The sequence below is a fragment of the Asparagus officinalis genome, chromosome 8 (genome assembly GCF_001876935.1).
Source record: "Asparagus officinalis chromosome 8, Aspof.V1, whole genome shotgun sequence".
Classification (NCBI taxonomy): domain Eukaryota; kingdom Viridiplantae; phylum Streptophyta; class Magnoliopsida; order Asparagales; family Asparagaceae; genus Asparagus; species Asparagus officinalis.
The window spans coordinates 8,370,220-8,398,107 of record NC_033801.1 but is presented as its reverse complement, the minus strand read 5'-3'; the positions used below and the strand labels follow the sequence as shown (position 1 = coordinate 8,398,107).

The following is a 27,888-nucleotide window of genomic DNA, read 5'->3' as shown; positions in this document are numbered from 1 at the left end:
GGGGACACAACCTGTGAAAGGATTTAGAAGCAAGATACACAATAAACGCATGGTTCTGAGACTACCAAAGGCAACAGTTCCAGCACTCAAAAGACTGCAAAAATGAAAACAAAGGCTGTCCCCAAAAATATCGAAGTCTTGGCTAGTTTCAACACTAGTTACAACTCCCAAGTTGCCGATATAGTTAACAGTTCCACAAGCAAATCAATCTACAGACCAGCTAGAAAATAGTTGAATCTATGATTAACAGTTACAAGCATAACCTCTGTTTACATAGGAATATCTTTCAAAAGCAGTACAGTCAACTCCTAGAGCAAGGAGTTGAGCTCTCTATCGAAGCTTTCAGGCTCGAAGTGGTGCACATGATAGTATGTGCTCTTTGTAGGTGTTTAACTCGCTCAAAACTTCCCCCTCCGGCCTGTAGATTAGGTCATTCATGCGCCATATCTGTATTAAGCACCACATAAACAGGCGAGAAATGTGAGAGTAGATTGCATTGCCTCAACAGCTAAGATGACATTAGTGAGCACTGTTAACAACAATGTGAAACTCTACAGGCATATCACCCTAAACACTGTAGAAGATTATGGGCAAGTTTCATTGGTTGGTAGCGTAGTACCAAAATACTTTAGCAGGACATTTTCCACATACATGGCATGTGTTGAATAAAAACATGACATCGTCCATGTGTTTTGCTTAAGAAGCATCTGATTCATGCCTGTATGTGATTCATTGCCGAAGACTCATTTTCCTTTTGCTTTTTCTAGTTCTTACTAATTCATAGGGATGCTCCCAATTGTACATTGATTTTCTCAAAGAGACAACTTGATTTCCTAACCATCGTTAGACCATTAATCTACATGGACGCCCAACCTTGCCACGAAGAATTGAATGATGCCAAGGATGACAATTGACCAGGGACACTTAACTGGGATCAGTATCTTTGGACTTGTTTTTTATTCTAAACTAGCGTGTAACACATCTACATTATAGTAAAATTTATACTCAACCACAATAGTGGGTAGAATAGAGGGAAAATCACGTATATAAAACAATTTACCTGCAGAGTCCCACCACCATTAGTGCTTGCACAGTCATCAGATACACTAACAATGGTCCATTCATCTTCTGTATTCCAGTTGAAATCAACGACCTTATCTCTGCATCCTCAGACAAGAAGCAAGACTATTATAAATACATGTAGCCAACGAAAAGTAAGCTAAAGATAATAATAACCAAGCTTAACCGTAAATATTCATAATTTAGTTAATCAGTTCTTGCATTCATATTTAGTTGATCTTTTAGCAAGCTACCTGAAATCTTTGTCATTCAAAATACATACACAACTCTCCTTGCACAAGAAACGTAAGCCACACCTATTACTAATCGGTTCGAAAACATAAAATCAAAACCAGAAACATACAGGTATGAACAGAGAACAAGGATAAAAATAACCTATTAACTCTAACTCTTATTTCACCACTCCATGAAATAAATGTTGAATCTCATGAATGCTCGCAGAGTTGACGGAAATCAACATGAAAATGGAACTAGTTGTGGAAAATTAGGAGAAAAATCGGTGATAGTTTTCCCCTTTGCTCCTGATATGTCATGGGAAGTTATGAGTATCATACTTCTATTCAGATACCGCCGGTGTCCATGGTGTGGCAAGTTCTTGGGGAATGTATTAACAGATCATATCATGGTTACAAAAGATGTAGAAAATAAATAGTGGCAATAAAGAATCATGGGTCTTGGAAGCGAATAGCAACAGCAATGAAACTGGAGGAGGAATTGAAGTATACTGTCATGATGGTAACTGGATATCTAGCTTTTTTTCAATATGAAAAGATACGCATCATGTGCATCAGAGCTTGACAAGTCGTACATTTGATATAATTGCTAGATTAAAGGAAGGATTATTTTTTTTTTACAGTTTAGGACTGAAGATCTTGAACGGAACACTACAAAACCAGTAAAAAAACATGCAAAACCAGTCCGGAAAAGCAAACTGATGAGATCCATTCTTTAGATAAAGAAAAACTTCTTGACACTACAAATCTAGTAAGGAAAAGATGATTGATGAGGATCCGCTCTTAATCTAATGAACATTGATGTAGAAATCAGAGACAATGTTATATGTTATATTGCATAGACACAGACAAGAATGCTGAAAGTACCCTTCTTTTGGCAACATGCTAAAAGTACCCTTTAAAGAGAAGCATCGCGTATTGTATGTGAGCATGACCGGTGTGTCATACGACAAAACATGGATGTTTGAAGTGTCCATGCTATCTAGCTGGCATGTTAATTCTATAAAAGAAAAATTAACACATAAGAGAAAATATTTAAAGCACAGCAACAAATTATTGTAAACAGAAAAGCAAAAGAAAGAGATCAAAATAAGACGAACGTAAATTTAAGGATAAACGGAATGGAAATAAGACGAATGTAACTTTAAGGATAAACGGAACGCACTAATTAATTAACTTTAAAATTGAATCTAATAAACCATGAAGTGACAATAATATATTACAGTTAAGCAGAAAAAGTTTGATGGATGATAAAACTTGGTGCATGAATTTCAGCAACAAGGTATCTGAGTAAGCTGATGCATACATGACAAGTAGTTCTCACCTGTGTCCTGCATGCTGAAAGAATAAACCAGATGACTTCAGTGTCTTTATTCCAGCATCCTCTACCTTCTTACTTACCTAATAGAAGCTTCATATTGTTCAATAAAAAACGAATACAAACATGAAAATTACTTTGGAAATATCAATATTTGACCTAAAAAATCAGCAAATTATCATATATAGTTAATTTCTGTTGTTAATAAAAAAATTATAAATAATTAAAAGTATGCTGCGAAAGAAAATGAAAAGGAAACCTAAGAAGAAGCAAATCTAGTTTTGACATAATAATGATCTATGCATTGTGTGAACCTACACAGCATGAAATAGCACTGGTGAAAACTACCAAAACATATTACAACGGAACTTGTAAATGAACTTGCAATTGACAAACAATAATTGCTAGTGCCCCACCCTGCAGTTATTAATATCAATGTACTCCATAGAGGACTGTGTTCTACTTCCACAAGCTCATTGAAGTTGAATCTTTACAATCTGAATAATCAAAATAAAATCTATATTGCATAAGTTTACTGTTATTCTATTTTGAACAGTGACACTGAAGGTCCAATTAAGAAATTAGCAGGTGGACATGACCAGTGAATGTGCTGCAATGTGACGAACAACATCAGAATGTAAGGGCACCAGTCAAGCCTGTAGGGGAAGTTGGTTTCTTATAATTTATGATATCAGAACTAATAATGTATGCTTATAGGCGGCTTTTTCTTTTTCCAGCGTAACTTACAGTAAATAATTAAAACCTATAAAAAAATACCAAACCTACAGAACAAGAATCCTGCCACCGAGGCCGAGTACAATTAAAAATACAAAATTTTCTGTGTTTTCCGAGTATAGTATCAAAAAAGATAAAGATATATTCCTGACTAATCAATTAACAACTATTTCGCGAAAAACCCCAAAACATATTTAAGCCATCATGAGAAACTTTAAACAATTGTCATCTTTAAACTATAAAACAGGTATAATTTACTAATACATTCATTTCTGAAAGACAAACAACAAGTTCATATTTACCTTTTCGTAATCCCAAACATTTAGAAAAGAATCCTCTGCAGCACTCCCAAAAACTGATGCCTTGTTAGGGCACCACTGAAATAACAATTACAAATCCTTAAAAGTCAAGAAGAGATTTTATAAAAGCTACAAAAAACAACCAAAATAGAAACTTTTGAGTAGTTTGGAAAAAAAAGTAAAAGTTCTGCTAAAAATATTCAAATATCTTGCCTGAACGCACAAAACAGCATCTTTGTGACCTTCAAATATATGCAAAGGTGACCCAACAGCACCAGAAGTGAGTTTACGACGGTCGAACAAACGAACAGTAGTGTCAGCAGATCTGAGAATACAAGATCTCAAATGAAATTATGAAATTTAACTTGCACTAATATAAAAATGAGAGTACAAGAGAAGATTGAGGGTATTGTCAGAAAACCAAGGTGCATGAAAATAATATGACCCACACTATAAGAAACAAACAGCCAAAATGAACTATAATTACAATAATAAAATAAAATTAAAACACAGAGAGGTCAAGAGGGTTCCACAGTTTATACCCTGTTAAAATAAGATTTTCATCATGGCGGTTCCAATCAACACAATGAAGATCAGCATTATGCGCCTTTTCGACCTGCATTAGAAATGAGCTCCTATATCAAACCTAGATACTTTCTAATATGCCGATTAAAAATGCATGGAAAATTAAAACTCCAAGACAATAAACAAAAAATGAGCGCAAACAAAAAGACCTTAGATGGAATCAACTCTATGATAACCATACTGTAAACATTGAAATATCATCTTGCTTCAGACTAGCTGCATAATCTGTACTCCATGCAAAAAATAGAACATACTGGAATGAAGTGTGCCTAAACACCATCTTGATTACATTTGGCATTAAGATCAGATATTAAAAAATAGAAGATACTGAAATGATGTGTGCCTAAGCACATTCTTGATTACATTTGGCATTAAGATCAAACATCAAATAATGACCATCAATAAAGTATGAATATGACAAGTGGTTACATCTCAGATAAGACTGCTTGAAGCTATCCAAAGATCACAGAAGGAGAATACAATTCTTACTACTGACATGATAGTTCATGAATTCAGTAACTCATTATTACACAAGGTTTGATGAGTATCAGTCAATCAACAAACTCGAAACTATTAAAGAATTAAAGTAAAGTGAACTTACCCACAGAAACCAAGAACTGAATTTTAAGATGTCAACCTTTATACAATTCACTATATGATATTCAACATGTCATGATATTGAACAATTTGTTAATGTGTTAATCTTTCTACTCTCATTAACTTTTTATTTATTTATTTATTTGGGATACTAAGTTCTATTATTTGCACGTAAGGGTATCTATGACTACAGAACGAATAAGTTAATTGTGAATGTTGAGAAATGCGTACAGAGAAGGGAAATTTTGCAAAATAGACCGTTTTTATGAAATATATAGCAAAAATAAATAGACCACTTTGGTAAATAATTAGCAAAATAGACCTCTTTTTGGCCAATAGGCCAAAAAGAGGTCGATTTTGAAAAAGTGGCTTCAGAAAACATACGGGACTAGTAGTCCCGTATGTTTAAAGCTAACTAATCTAACGATTAGCGAACTCAGAACTCAGATCACTAGCAAAACATACGGGACTAGTAGTCCCATACATTTTGCACAACCACTTAACCTCTGCTCAGCAAATCCACAGGACTACTAGTCCTGTGGATTTGTCGTGAATGAAATGCGCTCTGCAATTTCTACAGGACTACTAGTCCCGTAGAATTGCAGACTATATATATACCTCAAATTAGGGCACATTTTCCCCCTTCGCTTCTTTCTCTCGCCATCTCCCTCTCTCTCTCCCGAGCACCAACTCCCGATCCCCCCTCTCTCTCTCTCCTGAGCTCCAACTTCAGATCTCCCCCTCTCTCTTTCCCGAGCTCTCACTCTCTCCCAAGCCGATCAACGTCCCAAACCCGATCTCCATCTATCCCAAATCCAACCCAACAATCCCAATCTCTCTCCCCCAAACCCAACTCACCTCTTCCTCCCTCAAATCTGACGCCGACGCCGTCTATTCTCTACGAGGCCGAGGAGATCTGAAATTTAATCAATGTACAAATTTTAATTTTTCCATAAATTTATATGTATTGTTTAGTTAATGTTGTATATCTAGAAAATATATATAATTATGGTCTAGGAAAATGTCTGGAAAAAAATATAATTTTTATATGATGAATTTTAATGCTTCAATTAAAATGGCGAATGGAGTACCGATTATTTGCTTATTCAATGGAAAACTGAGCGTTGGATTGAATAATATGCCTATACACGATGGAGGCTCTAGGAAAATGTTCATGTTGTCCAGAAATTACAACTTTGATAGATTGATGGCGCAAATATACAGAGTTACTGGAATTAATCACGTCGAAAATTCCATTAAGGTCTTCAGTAATTGTCCAATAAATGATCAAAGAACAATTGCTGTAGAGATCACCAATGATGAAGAATTGAATAACATTAAATGATCAAAGAACAATTGCTGTAGAGATCACCAATGATGAAGAATTGAATAACATGATACAACTTGCGGAAAAACAAATATCAATCGAGTTGTTTATTGAAAATATTCCAATGTCTGTGGTTGTTGAAGTTTCATATGCTCGTGGAGAGTTCTCTCGCATGCTTGATAATCAAATCTCGTTATCTCAAAGTGTCATGCGCTTAAAAAATGAGTCGGGTGCAATGTCAAATGACGTGTTCCACAACTCATCGGGTCATGTTTCAGTTGATTTACCGGGGGTTCTACAATAGTAGAGGATAATGATGAGGATGTAGATGTCGATGATGATACTGAAGATGCTGAAGAGGATGAACGTCTTGATAGTATGCAGTATGCAATTGGAGAGACCAATGATGACGTAAGTTGGATGGATGAATATTGCGTAAATAACGACTATGTAGAGTCTGAAGAGCCGTTGCCAGAAGAGTTTCAAAATGATGAGTGGATAAATGCCTCACAAGCTGAGTTCGTCGATCATGGCCCTAATTTCGATCGACCCGAGGACTTTACTTTCAAGAAAGGAGATCTTTTCAAGAACAAGGAAACATTAATTTTCGCTATACGTGAATGGGCAATAAAAAACCGGGTCAAATTCAAGACGGTGAAAAGCAACACAACTAGCTATCATGTAAAGTGTTACTTTAATGAGAAAGGTCAAGGAGAGAATACAAGTGCTGCAGATGATAGAAATTCAAAGTGTCCGTGGAAGCTTAATGCAGCTATTAGGAAAAAATCACTTGGCCAATTTATGATCTCTAGTTATTGCGGACTCCATACATGTTCAAATTCGACTGCAACTTATGATCATAAGACTTTGACTTCCTCTTATATCACAAAGCTAATTATGCCCGAAGCAACTTATGATCATAAGACTTTGACTTCCTCTTATATCACAAAGCTAATTATGCCCGAAGTTAGGCGGGAACTTGATCTTACTCCAGGACAGATAATTACAAGGGTATATGATATGAAAAGAATAACAATATCCAGGTTTAAAGCATATGATGCACGGAGGAAGGCGTTGACTAAAATCTTTGGAAATTGGAAGGAATCTTACCAATTACTTTCGCATTATCTTTCAGCAATTATGAGGAAAAATTCGGGTACCGAATATGACATAGTGTCTAAGGAGGTCGCGCCAGAAATGGAGAGGTTCATACGTGTTTTTTGGGCATTTGGGCCCGCTATCAGAGGGTTCTCTTTTTGTCATCCGCTCTTAAGTATCGATGGAACATATTTATATGGCAAGTACAAAGAAGTGCTCTTGGTTGCGACCGGTGTAGATGCAAACGGTGGGCTATTTCCAAGGTTATCGATAGCGGATAGCGTCGCGTAGCGGTGAGGCATTGCTAAGGCTATTTCGGGCTATTGCGGTAAAATAACGGTAAAAAACGCAAAGTCAAATAACGATCTAATTTAGATATGTATAAATACTAAAAAAGAAAAATTAAAAAAAAATCTAAGAAATTTAAAAGTACATATTGGATGATTTAAATAGATCCTAAACATGAAATAGACATGTAACCATCACATAATACCGAAGATGACTGGAAGAGTTAAAAAGTTATCGTCTTCAAGAAGAAGAGTTTAACGGTGACAGGACTGCCCTAAGAGGAGCTCACGGTGAAGAATGTGAGAGGAAGTATCAAGGTAGGTATGAGAAGTGGCGAGAGTATGCTGAAAATCATAAGAGACGGTGAAATACAATGGTCAATGGTTGAATTTAATTTTAAAAAAATAAACCTCAAACCGCTTTTAAATAGCAGTCAAAAAGCAAATTTTGAATGTAATCGCTCACTATTTACCGTTATGACACACTATTGTCGCTTTTGCGAACAGACATATTCTGTAATATGTCAGCGCTATTGAGCGATAGCATAACGGGCGATAGCGTCGCGGAAAGGAACCACTAACGCTATTAGCGCCGCTATTGCGGGGCTATTTATCGCTATTTATAACAGTGGCTATTTCCTATAGCTTTTGCAGTTGTGGAGGTGGAGGATACATTGAAGTGATTTTTTTAATGTATTTACAAATATATTCCGACTGTTCAAATTCCACGAGTTATTACCTTTATTTCTGACCGGGTGAAAGGAATTCTACGAGCCTTGCACGAGGGGTGGAGTGCACCACGTCATCACCGATATTACTTGCGGCATATAAGAACTAATTTTAAGAAAAAACATGGAGAGGTCAATTTACAAAATCTATTATAGCGAGCCGGTTGTGCAACTGACTCACTGGTATATGAGCATTGTAGAGAGAATTAAATCCATATCACTTGAAGCCCATGATTGGATTAAACAAAACTTGAAGCCGCAATACGAAGATCGATGGGCATTATGTAAAGATGGTGGTGTTCAATATTGTATGATGACAACTAATTACTCCGAAAGTTTCAACGGCGTACTTAAGGGTGCCCGTGCTATGCCAATTCAAGCCTTAGTTGTAATGACGTTTTATAGATTGAACGCATACTTTAATAAGAGGCGTAGTGATAGTGCAAATTTGACGAGTAAGTACACTCCAAAAAATAAGATTATTTTGCAGAAATAAGTACACTCCAAAAAATAAGATTATTTTGCAGAAAAAGATTGTGGCTGTGAGAACATGTAGAATTGAACAATTCAACAACAATGAGTGGGAGGTTAAAGTTTGTGATGATACATACACCGTTCATCTCGACGACCAGGAGTGCAGTTGTACTTGTAGTATAAAACAATTACAGAAAATCCCATGTCAACACGTTTTAGCGGCTAGTTCCAATCAAGATGGTGGTGCTAGATTGCCTTATGATCGGTATTGCTCAGCTTGGTATTCAACAAATCATTATCGGAAGACTTATAATGAGAGTTTTCATCTTCCCGATGATACTCGTTATTGGTCGGATTTATATATACCTTATATATTACCACCTAAGCACAAAAGACAAGCCAGACGACCAAAATCCGTACGCATTAGATCTACCATGGATCAAGGTCGTGAAGGAGTAGCGTCACGAATCCGATGTGGACAATGTAATCAATTAGGACATAATAGGTCTCGTTGTCCATCAAGAGCAAGTAGATAGCAATTAATTTGTAAGTAAAATATTTTCTAATGATATGTCATCATTATATGTTATTGATTTAGCAAGTAGATACATTGTTCATATGTATTTGATTTGGCAGAAAATCATAAGTTACCGTTATATGTGCAGGTATATACACGATGCTTCCCGGACCGGTTAATGATGAAGTCCTTTATGATCAGTCACGCCACCGTTCGGAGAGTATATCATTTACATCGGTAATGATAACATATTTACAGTCACATATTACTTATTCATTTTTATAATCTAATATTTGTATTCATTTATGTGCAGAGAGGACAAGAGCTGGTTATGATTGATCATAGCCTTGGACATACGTGCTGGCCACTTGATGATCCTCGCATCATTGCCCTAGTATCCCAAGCCGGTTTTCTTACTTGCTCAAAATTGAAATTGATGAAGCTCGATTGGGCACTGCTTAACGCGTTGATGGATAGATGGAGGCCGAAGACTAATACTTTCCATCTACGTGTCGGCGAGACAACTATTACTCTCCAGGATGTAGCAGTGATCCTAGGTCTCCGCATTGATGGCCCTTGTGTCACGGGGACTGATAGGCATATTTGGCGAAGAGTATGTGATAATTTGTTAGGAATATCTCCGGAGTTCTTGCCTGGAGGGTATATTAGATTGAAGTGGCTTAAGGAGAGTTTTGAAAACCCGTTGCCACAAGATGCACCTGAAGTGATGATCCAACAGCATGCGAGAGCATATATTATGCACATGATCGGGACGCTTCTTTTTCCCGATTCAAGTAAACATAAAGTCCATTTGAGGTAAGTAAACATTAAGTATTGATTTTTGCTCACTATTCTTAGTATACATGACTAACGTATTTGAACTCGCGCTAGGTGGTTACCACTTATCGAAGACTTCGACGTGTGCGGGACATTATCCTGGGGTAGTGCTGTTTTAGCATACCTATATAGAAAAATGTCAAAGGTTGCTTTAATGCAAAATAAGGAGCTCAAGGGTTGTTTAACATTGCTACAAGTTTGGGCATGGGAAAGATTGGTTTTGAAACCATGAGTATGCGAGATCCGAGAGTTAGATGGACATATTCCACTAGACTGCAGGTAAAAAGCGTCAAATTGAATCTCATTTGTATTTAATTTTAAATTTAACATTTTGAACAAAAAATTGAATCTCATTTGTATTTAATTTTAAATTTAACATTTTGAACAAAAACGTTTCTTGCAGATGGAATGTCACAAAAGCCTATGATGAGACCCCGGCTAGGTAATTAGATTTTTACAGAGGGGAGCTCGACCGGATGAAAATTTTTCAGGTATTGAATTTGAATTGAAGTACTCTATGATATCAATATATTTCAGAAAAATATTAACATTTGGATTTTTTTGCAGTTCGAGTGACAGCCATACACCCCTCACCTACCTCGTCTACCGCTGATTTGTATGGAGAGACACGACATATGGAGGGCTAGAGTTCCTCTCGTTTGTTTCGAGATTGTGGAGATGCACGTACCCGATCGCGTGTTTAGACAGTTTGAACTCGCGCAACATGCTCCACAATATGTCAAAAAAATAGAGAGAAAGGCGACTAAAGGTAGACATCAAATTGACTGGCAGCGCACACATCAATCATTCATTGCTAGGTGGAATGATCGACATCAACATATTGCCAATTAGCTTTATCCTCCGATGAAAGAAGTTGATTCCATTAAATGGTATTGGGGGATTACCAGACGTTGGATAATCACTCAAACTACGCCTTCAGTCGACGAAATCGAGATTCGCTCCCAACAAGAGGGGTAGATGAGAGACAATGGGTAAGTTAAATTGTCAAAATTATCATAGAATGTCAATCTCTTCTTAGCTTATGGTTTCTAATATCAATATTTTTATGTAATTGTAGATAGATGCTATGGACGAGGTCGAGGGGATTGCAAATGAGGGCATAGCTACCGCCACAGGAGATTCAGTACATGTATCGATATTGCATCGGATAGTGGCGAGAGTTCGTAGAGCTTTTCAACAAACTTATGAGGATCGGTATGAAGATCGTGAGCAGGTGGATCTTGACGATACTCTATATGTACGCCGACGTAGACGCGGTAGACCTTGCACGCACGATGATGAAGTCGGTCCGTCACAGCAAGCCGGTCCATCACAGCCCCACACACAACCGGAGAGCGAGCATATTCAAGCTCATCCGTCACAGCAAGCCGGTCCATCACAGCCCCACACACAACCGGAGAGCGAGCATATTCAAGCTCAAGTAGAAGGAGGATGCCGACGATCTCAACGAGTGCGAAGAGAGAGACAACGGGGGAGGGGTGGATTTTTTATTTGTTAGTTTTTCCACTAAGATATATATTATCGTATGGATTTATTGACCTTGGATTTGTTTATCTTAAACTACATATTATCGTATGGGTTGACTTGAGACATTTGGATTTGTTTAGCTTAGACTGATATATATTATCGTATGGATTTGTGATGTGTATTTTTGTCGGATTTTGGATGTGATGTGTATTCCGTCGGATTTGTGTTGTGATGTTGTTGATTACGTCGGATTTGTGTGGTGATGTACTCTATGATGAGATTTGTGTTGTGATATTGTAAATGATATCTTTTTGACGAAAATTTTGGTTGTAATCGATAAATGAGGCCCATGCATGTTTGGTGCATGTTGCCCCTCTGCCCAGCAAATCCACGAGACTAGTAGTCCAGTGGATTTGCTAGGCAGAGGTTAAGTGGTTCTGCAAAACGTACGAGACTACTAGTCCCGCACGTTTTGTTAGTGAATAGAAAATATACGGGACTAGTAGTCCCGTATATTTTTTGAGTTCGCTAATCGTTAGATTAGTTAGCTTTAAACATACGGGACTACTAGTCCCGTATGTTTTCTGAAGCCACTTTTTTAAAATAGACCTCTTTTTGGCCTATTGGCCAAAAAGAGGTCTATTTTGCTAATTATTTACCAAAGTGGTCTATTTCGCTATATATTTCATAAAAACGGTCTATTTTGCAAAATTTCTCTACAGAGAACTATTGAACTACAGTAAAAGGCTGTCCAACTAACTATACAACAAGGTGATATGAACAACTAAATAGGTAACATAAGGATTACTGACATAGAGAAAATCATAACATGTTTATTTTCAACCGCAAATATGTAAATATAAAAAATGAACACTTTGATCATAATTCCCTCAACACCAAAAATTGTGAGGGTGAGTACTTACAAAATGTAAAACAAGCATGAATGCATTATCCTCTCGGGTGGTGTTGGTCTTTGGGTCATTTTCCCCCCCTCGTTTGCGTGTGTATTTTTTATCTTAGTTTCCACTAATCCCATCCCACCCCAACCCGTACCCCCCACACACACACCAACACCACAAAAAAAACCACTGAAGTGAGTTCCAAAACGTATCCTTTTTCAACAAATGCTTGCACATTTATTCTTGAGTGTTGGATTTTGTTGGTGATTCTCTCTTTATTTCTTCCTTCTCTGAACAAAACTCAGGTGCAAGTAACAAAAGGGAGGAATAAGAGTTGCAGAAGGATCGTTCCCAAATTTGAACAAAACATGCATAACTTCAGAAAACAAGCTTCTTACCTTGATGGCAGGACTAGTACCAACGCGAGCATCCCAGAGAATGAGGCAAGAATCATCCCCTACACTACAGAATTCCTGTGCACTTCCACAAAATAAAAAAGAATGTCAATACCAGAATTGATGGTGCTAAATAAAATTAAAATCTAATTAAAGGAAAGTTTCAGATGCCATATCCTATTTTAGTCTACAACCAAAACTAGAAAAATAAATGACTATACTTATACAGTGATAATGATTCCATTGTGTGTTCTAAAAATGACTCTTTCACTCCTGCCATTTGTTGAAGCAGTTGCAAAACATAAAGTGATTAAAAATGAAGCTTTTATACTCAATTCTGCTTGTCTGTTAGTTGTAGCTATTTCTAGTTATTCCAATTGCTCTTTTTTTAATCCACATGTCGCATATCACGAACCTGTCCTATACCAAGGGATACATCTAGCAGTGAAAATGAACCAAATCGGATCGAACGCCATAGTATTCGTATAAGAATTCAGTTAGTTTTCATGCATTTGAATTCGAATTAGAAGTAGTCGAATAGTGAAAGTGTTCAAATTCGACTCGTTAGTTACCGAATATTCATTAAATGTTCATGAATATCTTATTAGCACACTTGGTACGTCCTAAGATTCTTAAGCATGAGGTCTTGAGTTCAAACCCTATGTTTGAAGTAGTTTCTTATCTTTCTTTTTTGTTTTTTTAAGTTTTACTTAGTTGTTACTATAATATCTCACCATAAGAATCATTATGTTGTGTTTTTATAAATTATTAATATAATACATATAAATAGCAATGATTATAATATTATGCACACAATAAAGATGATACAACTTATCTTTCTTTTTTGTTTTTTTAAGTTTTACTTAGTTGTTATTATAATATCTCACTATAAGAATCATTATGTTGTGTTTTTATAAATTATTAATATAATACATATAAATAGCAATGATTATAATATTATGCACACATAAAAGATGACACAATGTAGTACTATAAAAGTAGAAAATTGTAAATAAATATTTAATAATCAAATGAATTGAATATACCTCTGGATAAATTCTATTCGTTTATGGGCTGAATACTAAAAAAATGTCCATTTACTATTTAATGAACAACTAAATCAAATATGACCAAATATTTGGACGAATAATAGGCAACTCGTTTATTAATTACTTGGTTCCTTTCCGCTCCTAGTTACATTTGGGTAGGATAATTTCATGGCTAACATCATGTTTATGACTTGGGATTATGACAGGTACATGGATACATACTAGGCTTGGAATAGAGTGGGCGTGGACTAGGCTCATTGTATTAGGAATAGAATTTTGGGTTTCTGTAGGAATAAACGCCAGAGGTATTGGATTCGGGGCGAGTGGATTTTAAATTTGATTAGGAATAGAGTGTTCAAATAAACTGTAGGGTACTCTCACAAATTTTAGATGTACTCTGGTTCAAGAAAATGTTACAATTAGGTAGAAATATTGGTAGGGATCATGATCAAGTCTAATATAGAAAGTGCTTTTATTGTAGAAGAAGCTACAGAGTGGGGAGTGTCTAAATATTCCCCACTTCAATAAACTAGGTCTCTGGATCCACAATGCACCAGCAACCAACAAAACCAAATAACTTTGTACTGGTGCAGGTGTAAAAAGCACATGCACACTTAAGTTTATATAAGGACATGCATGGAAATTTCATGCATTTCTAAATCCTTGGATGTCTGCAAACTCAGATGTTTCAAGTGGTAGGTACCTGGAAGGAGAAAACTGCACATCTTCAACGGTTTCTTGATGTCCTTGGAACACCCCTCGTGGTTCAATTTTAGGACTATCATTATTTTTCGCATCGCCACTTGGGAGCTGCTTTGTACTGGAGTTTGATCCAGGAGACCTACTAGTCGTGGTAACTGATAAAGAAGAAATATGGTCTTGTATGCTCCACAAGACAACTGATTTGTCCTTCCCTATAGTAGTTGATAGTTAATACAATGAGATGCAAGCAGAGATGACTATAACGCATCAAAGAGTCAGCACAGAAACATGCCAAATATTCTTAAGCAAATAAGCAAGAAAAGTTACAGACTCAGTCCTAAAAATAGAATTATATGAGATCTTAATGAGGATTACATATAGTAAAAAAAATGGAAAAGGATTTTAATTCAATGCTTCATACCCAGAGATGGTTGAATTACCTAATAGCAAACTTTACCAGCTTCCCTCTGTACTAAAACTGATAACTCAGGAAAATTTTGGAGCATGGATAACCGATGGGGACTCAAAATGCTGTCCGGCAATGATAACACTCAAAACTCCCATTCACATGGGCGGCATCAAGTCCATGCATATCCGACCCAAGGTTTTTAAAGTTCTGGAAGGAAATTGAAATGTGTCCTGCAAATCCTATCATTTCCGACGTGTGCAATCTGCCAATATGTGGAAAGATCATGTGGAAGAGCCTCCAAACAGGCAAACCTTAATTCTAACACCCAAAGACCGATCAATAGATGCGGAACAAGCAAATATGAACGTGGTGCTCATGTACAAATGGCTCTATGATCAAGTCTGCACAATGGCAGTTCTCATACAGAGGTATGATAAGTAGGTGACTCCAATGCTACAAGAATTCAGTTACTAGGTGACCCCAATTCTACAAGAATTCAGTTACCAGAGCTGTTATTATGTTATTCTCCTAAGCCAACCATAACTCTGCCACTTTTCTCTAAGAAATACAACCTCAGTACCAAACACAACCTCATGGCCAATTTTGACCATGCTCTTGGCCTAATTGAAGGACCAATCTTGTTTTCTCTGCCACCATTCCTTTTGCTCCTTCAAAATCACTTGCTTTAGTTCATACTCTAAAGGAGATGTTGACATCAATCGCCATCCGTTCACCTACCAAGAAACCATAATTCAATGTGTCGCTTCTTCACCACTGTTGTTAACGATTAAGATTTAAATATCGAGTATCGGAGAAATATCAGATGGCCAAAATCCACATTGTATTATGGATATCAGGGAAATGTCAGGGATACATAGTAAATATCAGAGTGGCATACCGGCGGCTGATATGCTTATATATAATATAATGGTCTACAATATAATCCAAACATACTTATTGAAACTAAACATACTTAATGAAACCAAAGCATACCAATATATAAATAATATATGTTTAGAACCAGTAACCAATTGTAAATACTTAGGGAAAACCTACTAAAATTTTGCTTAAAACTTCGTACGGCTGTAAAAAAATAAATTTTGCAGAACTATATTGTTTTGCGGCAAGCTTTATAAAAGGATACATCGACCAACATATCGACTAATTTATCATCCATTTCAAGGATATATCGCCAAAAATTGCTAAAAAGCGTAAAGGACATTGGGACCATGTTGTTTTGCAACAAGACTTATGAAAGGATATATCGGCTGATATCGGCCAATATATCGGGCTACATCGGGGGATATTTAAAATAATGTTAATGATAGCTACATATTGATTAGGAAACCAACAAAGTTGTATCCTTTCATTTTGCTGTTTACTGCTGAATACCAATGAATACTTATGCTAATTTATTAATTTGCCTACATAACGTAATCAGGTATAGATATATAGCCTTAAGAAATGCTGCAACAAGATAATAGGTAACAAATACTACTAGAAGTTCACTTGTCTAGTTGTCCCACAACTAACACTTTTAATGTTCATAATCTCTCCATCAAGCGGAATCAAATGGGTCCCAGTAAATGAATAACGTATTGAATAACTCCCATCATATGACCTTGTCCTATGCTCTACTAAATGCACTACTGACAAGAAGAATGATAAAGAACAAGAAGCAGCTACATGATTGCTTTATTGCCTTTATTTTCTACACAATTCTAACTCATAGCTTAAATGAACTAACAATGGTAGTAAATGCAAAAAATGAAGAGGCTAGATGCTTATACAAAAAGTAAAGCAGCTAAACTATAATAAAAGAAAGATACCCAACCTCCAGAAAGTACTAGAGGATCTAAACGACACAGGGCGAGTGCAAATTCTGCATTTTCTTGGTGCCCTGTCAAGACCTGCAATTTCACAATTTGAGTTACAATTAGAGGTTATTTAGATAGCAAAGGCCTCTACGGTTCTACCTACAAAACCATCGAAACTAAATGCTTCTGTTTAATCGTTTATAAGTTAACCACCGTGTCCTCTTACAAACATTCTAGTATTAATGAGAATGACACATTAAATATCCTGTAAGTTATATACAAATATAATCAGTATAAGCCTAAAAAGTAACAACGTTAGTAACAAACCAAATCAGGACGAGATTCTGTAGCTCCAAAAACAGCATGACGATTGGGTTGTGCCTCCACATCCCAAATGAGCACCTGCATGGTAGTAATGCATAACTTAGATCGACACATCACAACAACATTCTGAACACAACGGTAAGTTACAACCTAGTATAAGTAAACCATTAAATGAAAAGACATACATCAGGACTATCTGTATGAGTTGCTATTATGTTGTTGTTTGTAGGCAGTTCCCTGATTCTGTTAACCTGCACAACAACAACAACTCATACTGCATTAAAATACCACAAACTCGTCAAACTTCAAATAAAAGTAGCCAAGCTTTACATCCAGAAATGTAAGAGTTTTTCACCAAGCATGATACCACCGTGGCACCATGTAGTTATTAGACAAAGTCGAACTTATATCTAATAATTCATAAATTGAATGAGGCTACATTTTTCTGACTCTCGAAAGTATAAAAAGATGATGCCTGTATTTAATCCAAAAGGTCTATGGCTTATAATAAGAAGTAAGACAAGATCCAATCTTTCTTCAACACGGGTTGTTTATTCTCCTACGGACTTTAATGTTCATTCCAAATTAATCTAGCATCTTAAATAATAAATATAATAAAACTACTCATTTCAGTGTCTACAGCTTTGAGTTTAGCAAGAAGGTCTATGGTTAATTATTAGGATGCCTACCATCATTTAGAATGAAAGAATGAATGACCAAGGTAACATTTAGCCCATGTGCAACGGGGGGCTTCAAAAAAACTGAGTCGATAAGCCTTTTCCATTTATTAAGGGTTATGCTACTGAAATCAGTTGGTGAAACTTGAAAGCTACAATAGAAACTAGATCTAAGTGTATTCTTTATACTCTATACAATAGAGACAAGTATTAAACATCGAACCACCCCGAACATTAAGACGTCAGCCTTATGAATCAATCATTTTAGTATCATTCTTATTAAGGGAAATGTCTTGTCAGAAAGAGTTTCCAGCCCTTCTATGACATGCTTGGAAAAATTCAAATATGCATGCTCAAGATGTTTACTAGTTCTGTATTTCCTTGAGGCTGTGTTTGGTTTGAGGGAATAAGAGAGAAAAGAAAAAGAAAGTGAAAGGAAAAAATAAAGGAAAAGAAAGATAAAAGAAAATAAGAATCTTTTTGTCGTTTCGTTAGCTAGAAAACTGTAAAGAAAGTTGAAGGAAAATCTCAAGGAGAGTAGTATCTCTTGTTATATATAATCTATATTAATAATTTTTTAAAAGTTATTTTTCTATACAAGAGTTCACTTCAAGTGTTTTTTGTTCTTTATAAGAACAGATCTATATTAAGTTAATTAGTATATTATTGCGTAAACAAAACTAGAAATACTTTTTTATCAATATTAGTCCCACAAAATCTTTCATATTCTGGAACGAATCACTCAAATTATTAAATTGCTATTAGGTTTTCCGATTCCTAAGTTATTTTAAAATTAGCCCTTCAAAACATTTAAAATGCTAGTAAGCCCCATAAAATAACTTTGAATTTAGTGCCTCCAATCAAGAGTATAAGTACCAATTAGAAAGGTTATAGCTAGAAACAACTTATGAAAATCGGGGGCTTAATAGTAATTTCAATGTTTCAAGGACTAATCTCATAATAACTAAAAATTTAGAGAAGCTAGTAGAAATTTAATAATTTGAACTCATTTCAAAATGTGAAAGATGGCTTGAAAAAAACTTTTACTTATGCGTGCACAAACATATGGCTTGTGGGGCCCCACATGGAACAAGTGAGTATTTTATGTGCCTAGCTAAAACCTAAAGCATGCCCATTTAATCATGTGGGCCCCACATGAAAACAAATGAGTTAGTAATTTGCTGACAATGTCTCCGAGAGTGCGTCGCCTTCCTCCCCAATAAAATTTTCCACTGCTTTCACTAGGTTCTGGTGAGGAAATGATCCGGAGAAATTTCAGTCCACTTTCCTTCTTATTTTCTTCTGTTTTTCATTTTCTTTCATTTTCATTCAAGCCAAACACACCCTAACTGTATGTACGAATATTCTAATGAATCTTAATTTTGTGAATTAGATCATCACATATTATTCGCAAAAAGAAAAGGAATAGCAATTGATCAATTAACTAGTTTTTCCTTCAGGTGTATCAACAAACAAGTAATATTGAATTTTAACTAAGAAATTGCAGCAACATGCAAAATATTAAAAATGCAAAACTACGATTAGCTTGATCTCGGTCAGAGGGTACGTAGGTAACCATGGTATAATGGTGCGGCTGGTTTGGTATTTCAGATCTCTCTGGTGATGTTCGCGATGTTCTTCTGATGTTCGTCCAAAATTTGAGGTTTATCAAATGATGCACGAGGTGGAGAATTGTGAACGTGTGGAGCGAGACATGTTTTGTGTCTCGCGGGGGCCACACCCAATTGTGTGTCTCGGCACCTCCCAAACCCGAGACACACTATGTGTCTCGCGCGGGCTTCGAGACAGCCGACGGGAATTTTCAAGATGCGGTTTTTGGGCTTGTTTCTGGTCTAATTCTTTGGGTATAAATAGGAACTCATTCCTAGGGTATTTCCATAAGGTTTGACGGCTACTTAGAGAAGAAAAAGCAAAGAGTTTTTCAGATCTAAATGTGAGATCTTGAGGAGAGAAAAAGAGAGAACTTGGAGGGATTGTACAAGAAAGAGATCATCTTTCTTGGGTAAAATTGAAGCATCATCTCTTTGGGACGAGCTTGTGGGTTGTACAAGTCGTCGATGTTCTACATCATAGTGAAATCTCCCTTCACCCCTCCCCGTGGACGTATGCAAGTTTGCCGAACCACATAAATTTTATGTCTCACTTATTGTATTGGCCATTGCTTGTGTTGGTTGGTTCCCTCGATATTCAGACCTAGATCTGATATTGTAAAGAGTGTATATCTCACATTGCTGAGATATTCACTTTTGTTCTTGTTTTTCGTTATCGAAACAGGAACATCGAGATTGGCTTGTGTTTTGTGAAAACAAAAGTCAGGACTTTCTCTCAAGGTGATTGGCTTCCGCAGCGAGGTGGGCGTATCGTCACCCAACAATTGGTATCAAAGCCCCTTGATCAGATTGGTGGTGGTAGAACTTCCGATTTAAGGTAGTGTTTGGTTATTGTGCGGTGCACACAATGTGTTTTGTTAAAATTCCTGAGAGAAGCAGATTCACTAAAACAAACGGAGAATAGCGTCTACTAGTAAAACAGTCAAAGTGGGAATGTATGAGATTGAAAAGTTCAATAGGAAGAATGTTTTTTCCTATTGAATGATGCAAATGAAAAACTTGTTGATTTCGCATAAATTGCACAAGGCTTTGGTAGGAAAAAAAAAAGCACAAAGATATGTCAGATGAGGATTAGGAAGAGTTAGATCTCGAAGCACGAGCGTCGATTATCCTATGCATTGAGAGGGATGTCGCTTTCTTGGTGGATGGAGAGGCAACGGCGGCGGGTGTGTGGTCAAAGTTAGAGAGTTCCTTCTTGACAAAGAGTCTAACAAATCGGGTCTACTTAAAATCTAAATTGTATACTGGCAAAATGAAGGAATGCTCATCAATCCGGGAGTACATCAACAAGTTCGATATGATCATATCGGATTTGAAGAACATTGATGTGAAAGTAGAAGATGAGGATCAAGCACTTCTGCTACTTTTTTCTTTATTGAAGTTTTATGAGAACCTGATACAAACATTGATGCTTGTACAAGTTTTATGAGAACCCGGTACAAACATTGATGCTTGTAGAAGTTTTATGAGAACCTGGTATAAACATTAATGCTTGTAGGTGACAATTTGAAGATAGATGAGACTAGAATGGCGCTTCTAGCGGATGATCTTCGAAAAATTATAACTAGTGACATGGCTACTAGTGGTAACAAAGAGAAAGCATAGGGATTATTTGTAAGAGGAAGGGGCAATGAGCGAGGAAAAGACAAAGGATGAAAGTTTGTAAAACAGTGGGGCTTGGACAGGAGATGCAGCGGTTGGAACTGATGGAAGTGGTAGAGACCCATGTGAGCACACTCGATTATGACATAGGTGGCTTGGGCACATGTCAGAAAAGGATCTAGATCTGCTTGGTAAGGAAGGTTTGCTAAAGAACATGAAGAAACCTTACATGAATTTCTGCAGGGATTGTGTGTAAGAAAAGGCGCACAGGGTTCAGATCCTGAAAAGCAAGCACAAGAGTAGAGGTATATTAGACTATGTGCATGCAGATGTTTGGGGTCCGGCTCCGACAACTTTCAAGAACGGTTCCAGGTATTTTATCTCGTTTATAGATGATCATTCCAGGTATGCTTGGGTTTATTTTTTTAAGCATAAGAATGAGGTATTCGAGACATTCAAGAAGTAAAAAGCAATGATTGAGAACAAAACAGACAGGAAATTAAAAATATTGAGATCTAATAACGGTACAGAGCATACAGATAGTGCTTTTAAGAAGTTCTGTGTTCATGAGGGTATTGCTCGACACCGGACAGTCAGGACTACACCACAGCAGAATAGAATCACGGAGAGACTGAACTGTATATTACGGGAGAAAACAATGAGTATGCGATCATATGCTGGTTTGGGCAAAGAATGGTGGGCAGAAGTGATTGCTACAGCTTGTTACATAATGAATCGTTCTCCACATTCGACATTGGATGGTGATGTATCCTATTGGGTATAGTCAGGGAAGCATGCAAATTACGATAGGCTCAGAATTTTCGGATGTACAGCCTACTATCACGTCAATGATGGAAAGTTTGACTCGATGGCCAAGAAGGTAATATTCTTAGGGTATGTAAATAGCGTAAAAGGTTATCGCCTTTGGTGTATAAAAAATTCCAAGTTCGTGATCAGCAGAGATGTTACATTTGATGAGAAATTCATGATAGCTTTATCAAAAGCTAGGACGTCCGAGGATGATGGTGTTGAGACTATTGGGACTTCAAAATCTCAGGTGATTGAGATAGAACGTAAAAACTAACCGAGTTCTAGTCATGTTCAAGAGGAGGATCATGGAGACACTCAGGAAAAGAGTGATGATGAGCTTGAACAGGAGGTTCATCAAGAAAATGTACAGGCACTGCAACAACAGCTCGAAGAAAGTTTAGCTTCCACTAGGTCAAGGCGAGCTTACAAGCAGGTTTAGAAGCTGATGTCAGATCAGCCTCTGAAGCACTATGGACAGGTAAATTTGGTTGAGTACACACTCACGATGGAGGATGATGAGTCGGTCACCTTCAAAGAAGCTATTCGGGACAGAAATAGTAAGAGTTGGTTGGCTACGATGGAGGAAGAGATAGAATTTCTCCGGAAGAACCAAACATGAGAGGTAATCTCATTGTCCGTAGGAAGAAAAGCTATTGGTTGTAAGTGGATGACTGGATGTACAAAAGAAAGGAGGAGCCTTCCGAGCTTGACGGTACAATGCTAGACTAGTGGCTAAGGGATTTGCACAAAAAGAGGGTGTGGATTACAATGAGATTTTTTTCTCCGGTGGTAAACACACTTCTATTCGGGTATTATTGAGTATTTTTGCTCATTGTGATCTTGAGCTGGAACAACTCGATGTTAAAACGGCCTTCTTACACGGAGACTTAGAGGAGAAAATCTATATGCATCAACCTGGAGTTATAAGGTTGAGGATAAAGAGAATCATGTATGTCGCTTGAGGAAATCACTTTATGGATTGAAACAATCTCCTCGACAGTGGTACAAGCGATTTGACTCATTCATGCTAAAGCATGGGTTCTCCAAAGCGATTATGACTGTTGTGTCTTCATTCGGAAGCTTCATGGAGGTGATTATATATATATATATATATTTGTATGTGGATAACATGTTTATTGCTTCGAGAAGCAAGATGGAGATAGATAGGTTGAAATTTTAACTTGACAAAGAGTTTGAGATGAAGGACATGAGCGCTGCTAAAAAAAATATTGGATATGGAGATTAGAAGAGAGCGGGCAAATCGACGATTGTTTTTGAGTTAGAATAGCTATATTGAGCAGGTTATCGCAAGGTTTGGGATGCAAAATGCTAAGTCAGTGACGACTCCATTGGCTCCGCATTTCAAGCTCTCGGGTAAGTAATCTCCCACTACAGCGGAAGAAAAGACATACATTAAGCGTGTACATTATGCTAGTGCAGTTGGCAGTTTGATGTATGCAATAGTGTGTACACATCCAGATATTTCACAGGCGGTCAGTGTTGTCAGTAGGTTCATGGTGAATCCGAAAAAGACACATTAGGAAGCAGTGAAATGGGTCCTGATGAACTTAAAGGGTACCACAAATACAGATTTGTGCTTTGGTGGAGAAACGTGTCAGATTGATGGGTTTGTTAACTCAGATTATGCGGGCGATCTACTACTGATTATGTGTTCAGAATACATGATGCTCTAGTTAGTTGACGATTGATGTTACAGGCTACAGTGGTACTTTCTACTACAAAGGCTGAGTACATGACCATAGCAAAGGGAGTGAAGAAAGCATTGTAGTTGTGGGGTCTTCTAGATGATTTGGGGATTAAGTAGGATTATGTGAACTTGTGGTGCGATAGTCAAAGTGTGATTCATTTGGCTAAGAATCAAGTTTATCTTGTTCGTACCAAGCATATCGATGTTAGGTATCATTTTGTGCGAGATGTCATAGACGAAGATGATATTTCTCTCATGAAGGTGCACACGAATGAGAATCCAGCAGACATATTAACCAAGGTGGTGACAGGTAGCAGGTTTCAGCATTGTTTAGACTTGCTTCATATTAGCCAGTGTTGATCTGTCCAAGAGGGTATGGCCCTTCGGGGCGATGATAGGGTGAGGTGGAGACTATAGTGGAGAATTACAGAACTACGATTAGCTTGATCCTGATCAGAGGGTACGTAGACAACCATGGTATAATAGCGCAGCTGGTTTGATGTTTCAAATCTCTCTGGTGATGTTCGCGGTATTCTTCTGATGTTCGTCCAAAATTTGAGGTTTATCAAATGATGTACGAAGTCAAAAATTGTGAACGTGTGGAGCGAGACACGTTTTGTGTCTCGCGAGGGCTTCACACAATTGTGTGCCTCAGCACCTCCCAAACCCGAGACACACTATGTGTCTCGCGCGGGCTCCGAGACAGCCGACGGGAATTTTCAGGATGGGGTTTTTAGGGAATGTTTCGGGTCTAATTCTTTGCGTATAAATAGGAACTCGTTCCTAGGGTTTTTCCATAGGGTTTGCCGGTTGCTTAGAGAAGAAAAAGTAGAGAGTTTTTCAGATCTAAAGGTGAGATCTTGAGGAGAGAAAAAGAGAGAACTTGGAGGGATTGTACAAGAAAGAGATCATCTTTCTTGGGTAAAATCGAAGTCTCATCTCTTTGGGACCAGCTTGTGGGTTATACAAGTCATCGGTATTCTCCATCATATTGGAATCTCCCTTCACCCCTCCCCGTAGACGTAGATAAGTTTGCTGAACCACGTAAATCTTGTGTCTCACTTATTGTATTGGTTATTGCTTGTTGGTTGGTTCCCTCTATATTCAGACCTAGATCTGATATTGGGAAGAGTGTATATCTCACATTGCTGAGATATTCACTTCTGTTCTTGTTTTTCGTTATCGAAACAGTAACATCGAGATTGGCTTGTGTTTTGTGAAAACAAAAGCCAGAGCTTTCTCTCAAGGTGATTCGCTTCCGCGACAAGGTGGGTGTATCGTCACCCAACAGAAAAGCTAGTGTTTTGATTTTAAAACCAAAATTTCATGGCTTATGCATACTATAAGTAAAATTAAAAATGCAATTCTTCAAAACAGAATTCATATACATGTACATTGCGCTCAGGTAGTACACATAATTTATGATAAAATAGGAAACTGGGATTGGGGAAAAAACATCATGGAATACTTATAGCATACCTCTCCTGGATGTATGATAGTCTTGTACTTTTTCACAAAGGGAGAACGTGATTCTTCATTGAACTGCAAGGCGTTACAACAAACTACTATATAATCATAAAGATATTGACATTCTATCTGGAAAAATATACATTGATAATGAGATGGAAAACTGTTAGTGTAGTTTCAAAGTTATAGGCATAAATCAAAAATGTTAAAAATAAAAAGAAAAAAGTTAAAAATACACAACTCCAAGAAGTTGTTGCGCATTAATATTTATAGGTGCGGCATCAAAAACTGAATTTAAATTTGGGATAAAAACTTTGTTGTTGTTGTAGTTGTCATTGTCATTACATCTAAAACTCAATTTCAAAAAATTAATTAAATTCGCAAAAGTACCAAAATGTATTATCTATCACAAATGACAATATGAGTAAAATAAAGTTATTCAGAATAAAGAAAAAACTTACATATCTTCTGCCAAGTTTCATATAGAAACCCTTCTGAAACCAAAACGAAATACCTTGAATCATTTATTTTCAGCACACACTCATGCAACATGCAACGTCTTAGATCTAAATGATGATGGGATCAAAAGAAAAAAAACAGAGCCTGGTGTACACTGCCTCGTGTAAACATGTATAGATAATTTAAACAACTTCGATTAAAATAATTTAACCAACTAAACATCAAGAAATTTCAGAATTGAACCTAAGGATGAGACTATAAAATATTAGTCATCACTTGCTTAATGCACAAAAAGTTAAACCAAATGGAAGTTACCAATAAAAAAGTACATAAACAAGAGGTCATTATTCCCAAAAAATGCAACATCAAAACAATAAAGGCACATAAGAATTCCGATTAATCCAACTATATATAACTTGAATTGAATTCAGCAGGCGTCAACAATGAACCAGAGTGTTATTGATAAAATATAAAGAAAGAATTAAGTCTGCATGTGCCCTAGAGCAAATCGCTTAATAGGTTCATGATCTATATGATACCTCGAGTACATGAAGCACTCCAAAAGAAGTGAGATTGCAAAATAATCAATAAAAGACATCTAGAAACCTGGGATATATGCTCCGCAGCTGCAACCCTTGGCTTAACCACTTCAATGTTTGCTATGACAAGAGTATTCGGAACTGAGCCATCAGTCTGGAAAAAAGTATATTAATCAGATCATGGAACCAGTGATACAATCGCAATCAGCAAGTTATAAATTTAATACAGAATTAGTGAACAGTGAACACTGAGCAGAATCATAAGGACTGCATCATTTTTCAGCAGTTAATGTGTAAACTATTCACAATAAAGATAAGCAAAATATTATGCACAGAACCATAGAATATCCAAACTAAAATACTATATTAAGCATGAGACAATAAATAAACAAAAAAAACCATGTAAATTGTCTATTCCAGGAGCAGCCAAGCAGCAGTTACAACCACAGTTTAGAACCTCATGTCCCCAAAGTTTGAGCACAAGAGCCCAAAAGCTTCAAAACCACCGCCCACATGGTGAAAGACTTCAATGGCCATGTCTTTATTAAGCTAACCAGTACTTGCCTGCTCGGAAAGGTAGAGACGTTGACGGTTCTTGTATGTTGCTTTCTCTAGTTGTGGACCCCACCTTTTTGCAGAGAACAAAGACGAAATCAGCATTTGGTAACATCTAGAATCAGAAGACCTTGGCATCTACTATAGGAGCAGCATGCATAACAAATGATATCATATGAAAAATCATACCATTAAGAAGAAGGCTTCAATTTAATTCCATGAACTGTGAGAAAACACTGTGGGGGGGAATTCTTCAAACCAAGTGAAAAAGCAAGTCACCAGGTCCGCAACTACCATTTACAACCAAATTTATATCAAACCAAATAATTGTGAAGTTCCATTTAGTATACAGCTTCCACGAACGAAGCAATTAGGAACCTGACTATTGTTTTCTAGTTCGCTATGCCGCTTTACGATAAATTATTAAACTGCTGTTTTTTCAACAAATTGTATCTACGTAGCTCTACCTTCCTACAAAATTGACCCAAGATCATGTGGCAAGGTAATTTTTTACCTTGCACTTACATTTGCATATGAACATCACCTCAAAAGCCATACGGCGGGAATCAACTTTTTCCGAGCTTTCCCAACTTTTAAGTCCTGCTATACGCCTTCATGATGATATAGGCGGGTACTTCAAGTTATAACTTTGGGGTTTTTTTTATAGACCCTAATTTGTACAGTGATTTATTTTTAAACCCACACACTTCCTAAATCATTCTTAAAATCTAAATACAGACGAATTTTCCCCCAAAACCCACAGTCGATTTTTTCCTGAGCGATTCGCTTTGGTACGTCCAAAAAAAAACCCTAATGCGGTACAAACGTAGAAACCCTAGAAGAAGGAGAGAGCGGTGTAGTGTACCTGCAGGAGAGCGAGGGCCAGACTAGGTTATGGTTGGCGAGCCAATCGTAGAGCACCGGAACCAGAGACTTCCACTGAGTGTACCTCTCGTCTACGCTCGGCTTCTCTGGTTTCGCTCTATCTTTCATTTTCTTCAACTCTCTCTCTCTCTCTTCCTCTTGGAGATCTCTCCTCACTCGCCTTTCTCTCTCCTCTCTTTTTCGATTTTCCCGCCCTTCGGAAAAAGACGATGATCGTACCAGGTAAAAGGAAAAAGGAATCGAGGGCTTCTATTGGGCCGGTCGGTTCTGGGAATGGGCCACTAATTTACTCAGGAAGTCTGTGGGGTTTTTACATACTAGCCCCTCGTATCTTTTAAATTGCTATTAACGCCCAAT

At 37.0% G+C, this 27,888-nt stretch overlaps 1 protein-coding gene across 1 annotated transcript; it reads right to left on the bottom strand.

The window, feature by feature from the left end:
* Window positions 96-27,719, bottom strand: LOC109820024 (WD-40 repeat-containing protein MSI4-like). Its single transcript, XM_020386067.1, has 15 exons — window positions 27,512-27,719; window positions 26,656-26,719; window positions 26,159-26,245; window positions 25,106-25,168; window positions 17,384-17,449; window positions 17,202-17,276; window positions 16,892-16,967; window positions 14,650-14,860; window positions 12,901-12,982; window positions 4,208-4,281; window positions 3,879-3,990; window positions 3,669-3,743; window positions 2,638-2,714; window positions 1,061-1,160; window positions 96-447 (listed from the first exon to the last, which is right to left on the bottom strand). The coding sequence occupies exons 1-15, from the start codon at window positions 27,637-27,639 to the stop codon at window positions 343-345; spliced, it is 1,395 nt and encodes a 464-aa protein (XP_020241656.1). The 5' UTR covers window positions 27,640-27,719; the 3' UTR covers window positions 96-342.

Excerpts from the sequence above, each read along its gene's own strand:
- LOC109820024 (XM_020386067.1), bottom strand. The coding sequence starts at position 27,639 with ATGAAAGATAGAGCGAAACCAGAGAAGCCGAGCGTAGACGAGAGGTAC. Across the intron at positions 26,246-26,655 it reads GTCTCTACCTTTCCGAGCAG|ACTGATGGCTCAGTTCCGAA; the intron begins GCAAGTACTGGT and ends ACTTTTTTCCAG. Across the intron at positions 17,277-17,383 it reads CTCATACAGATAGTCCTGAT|GTGCTCATTTGGGATGTGGA; the intron begins GTATGTCTTTTC and ends ACTACCATGCAG.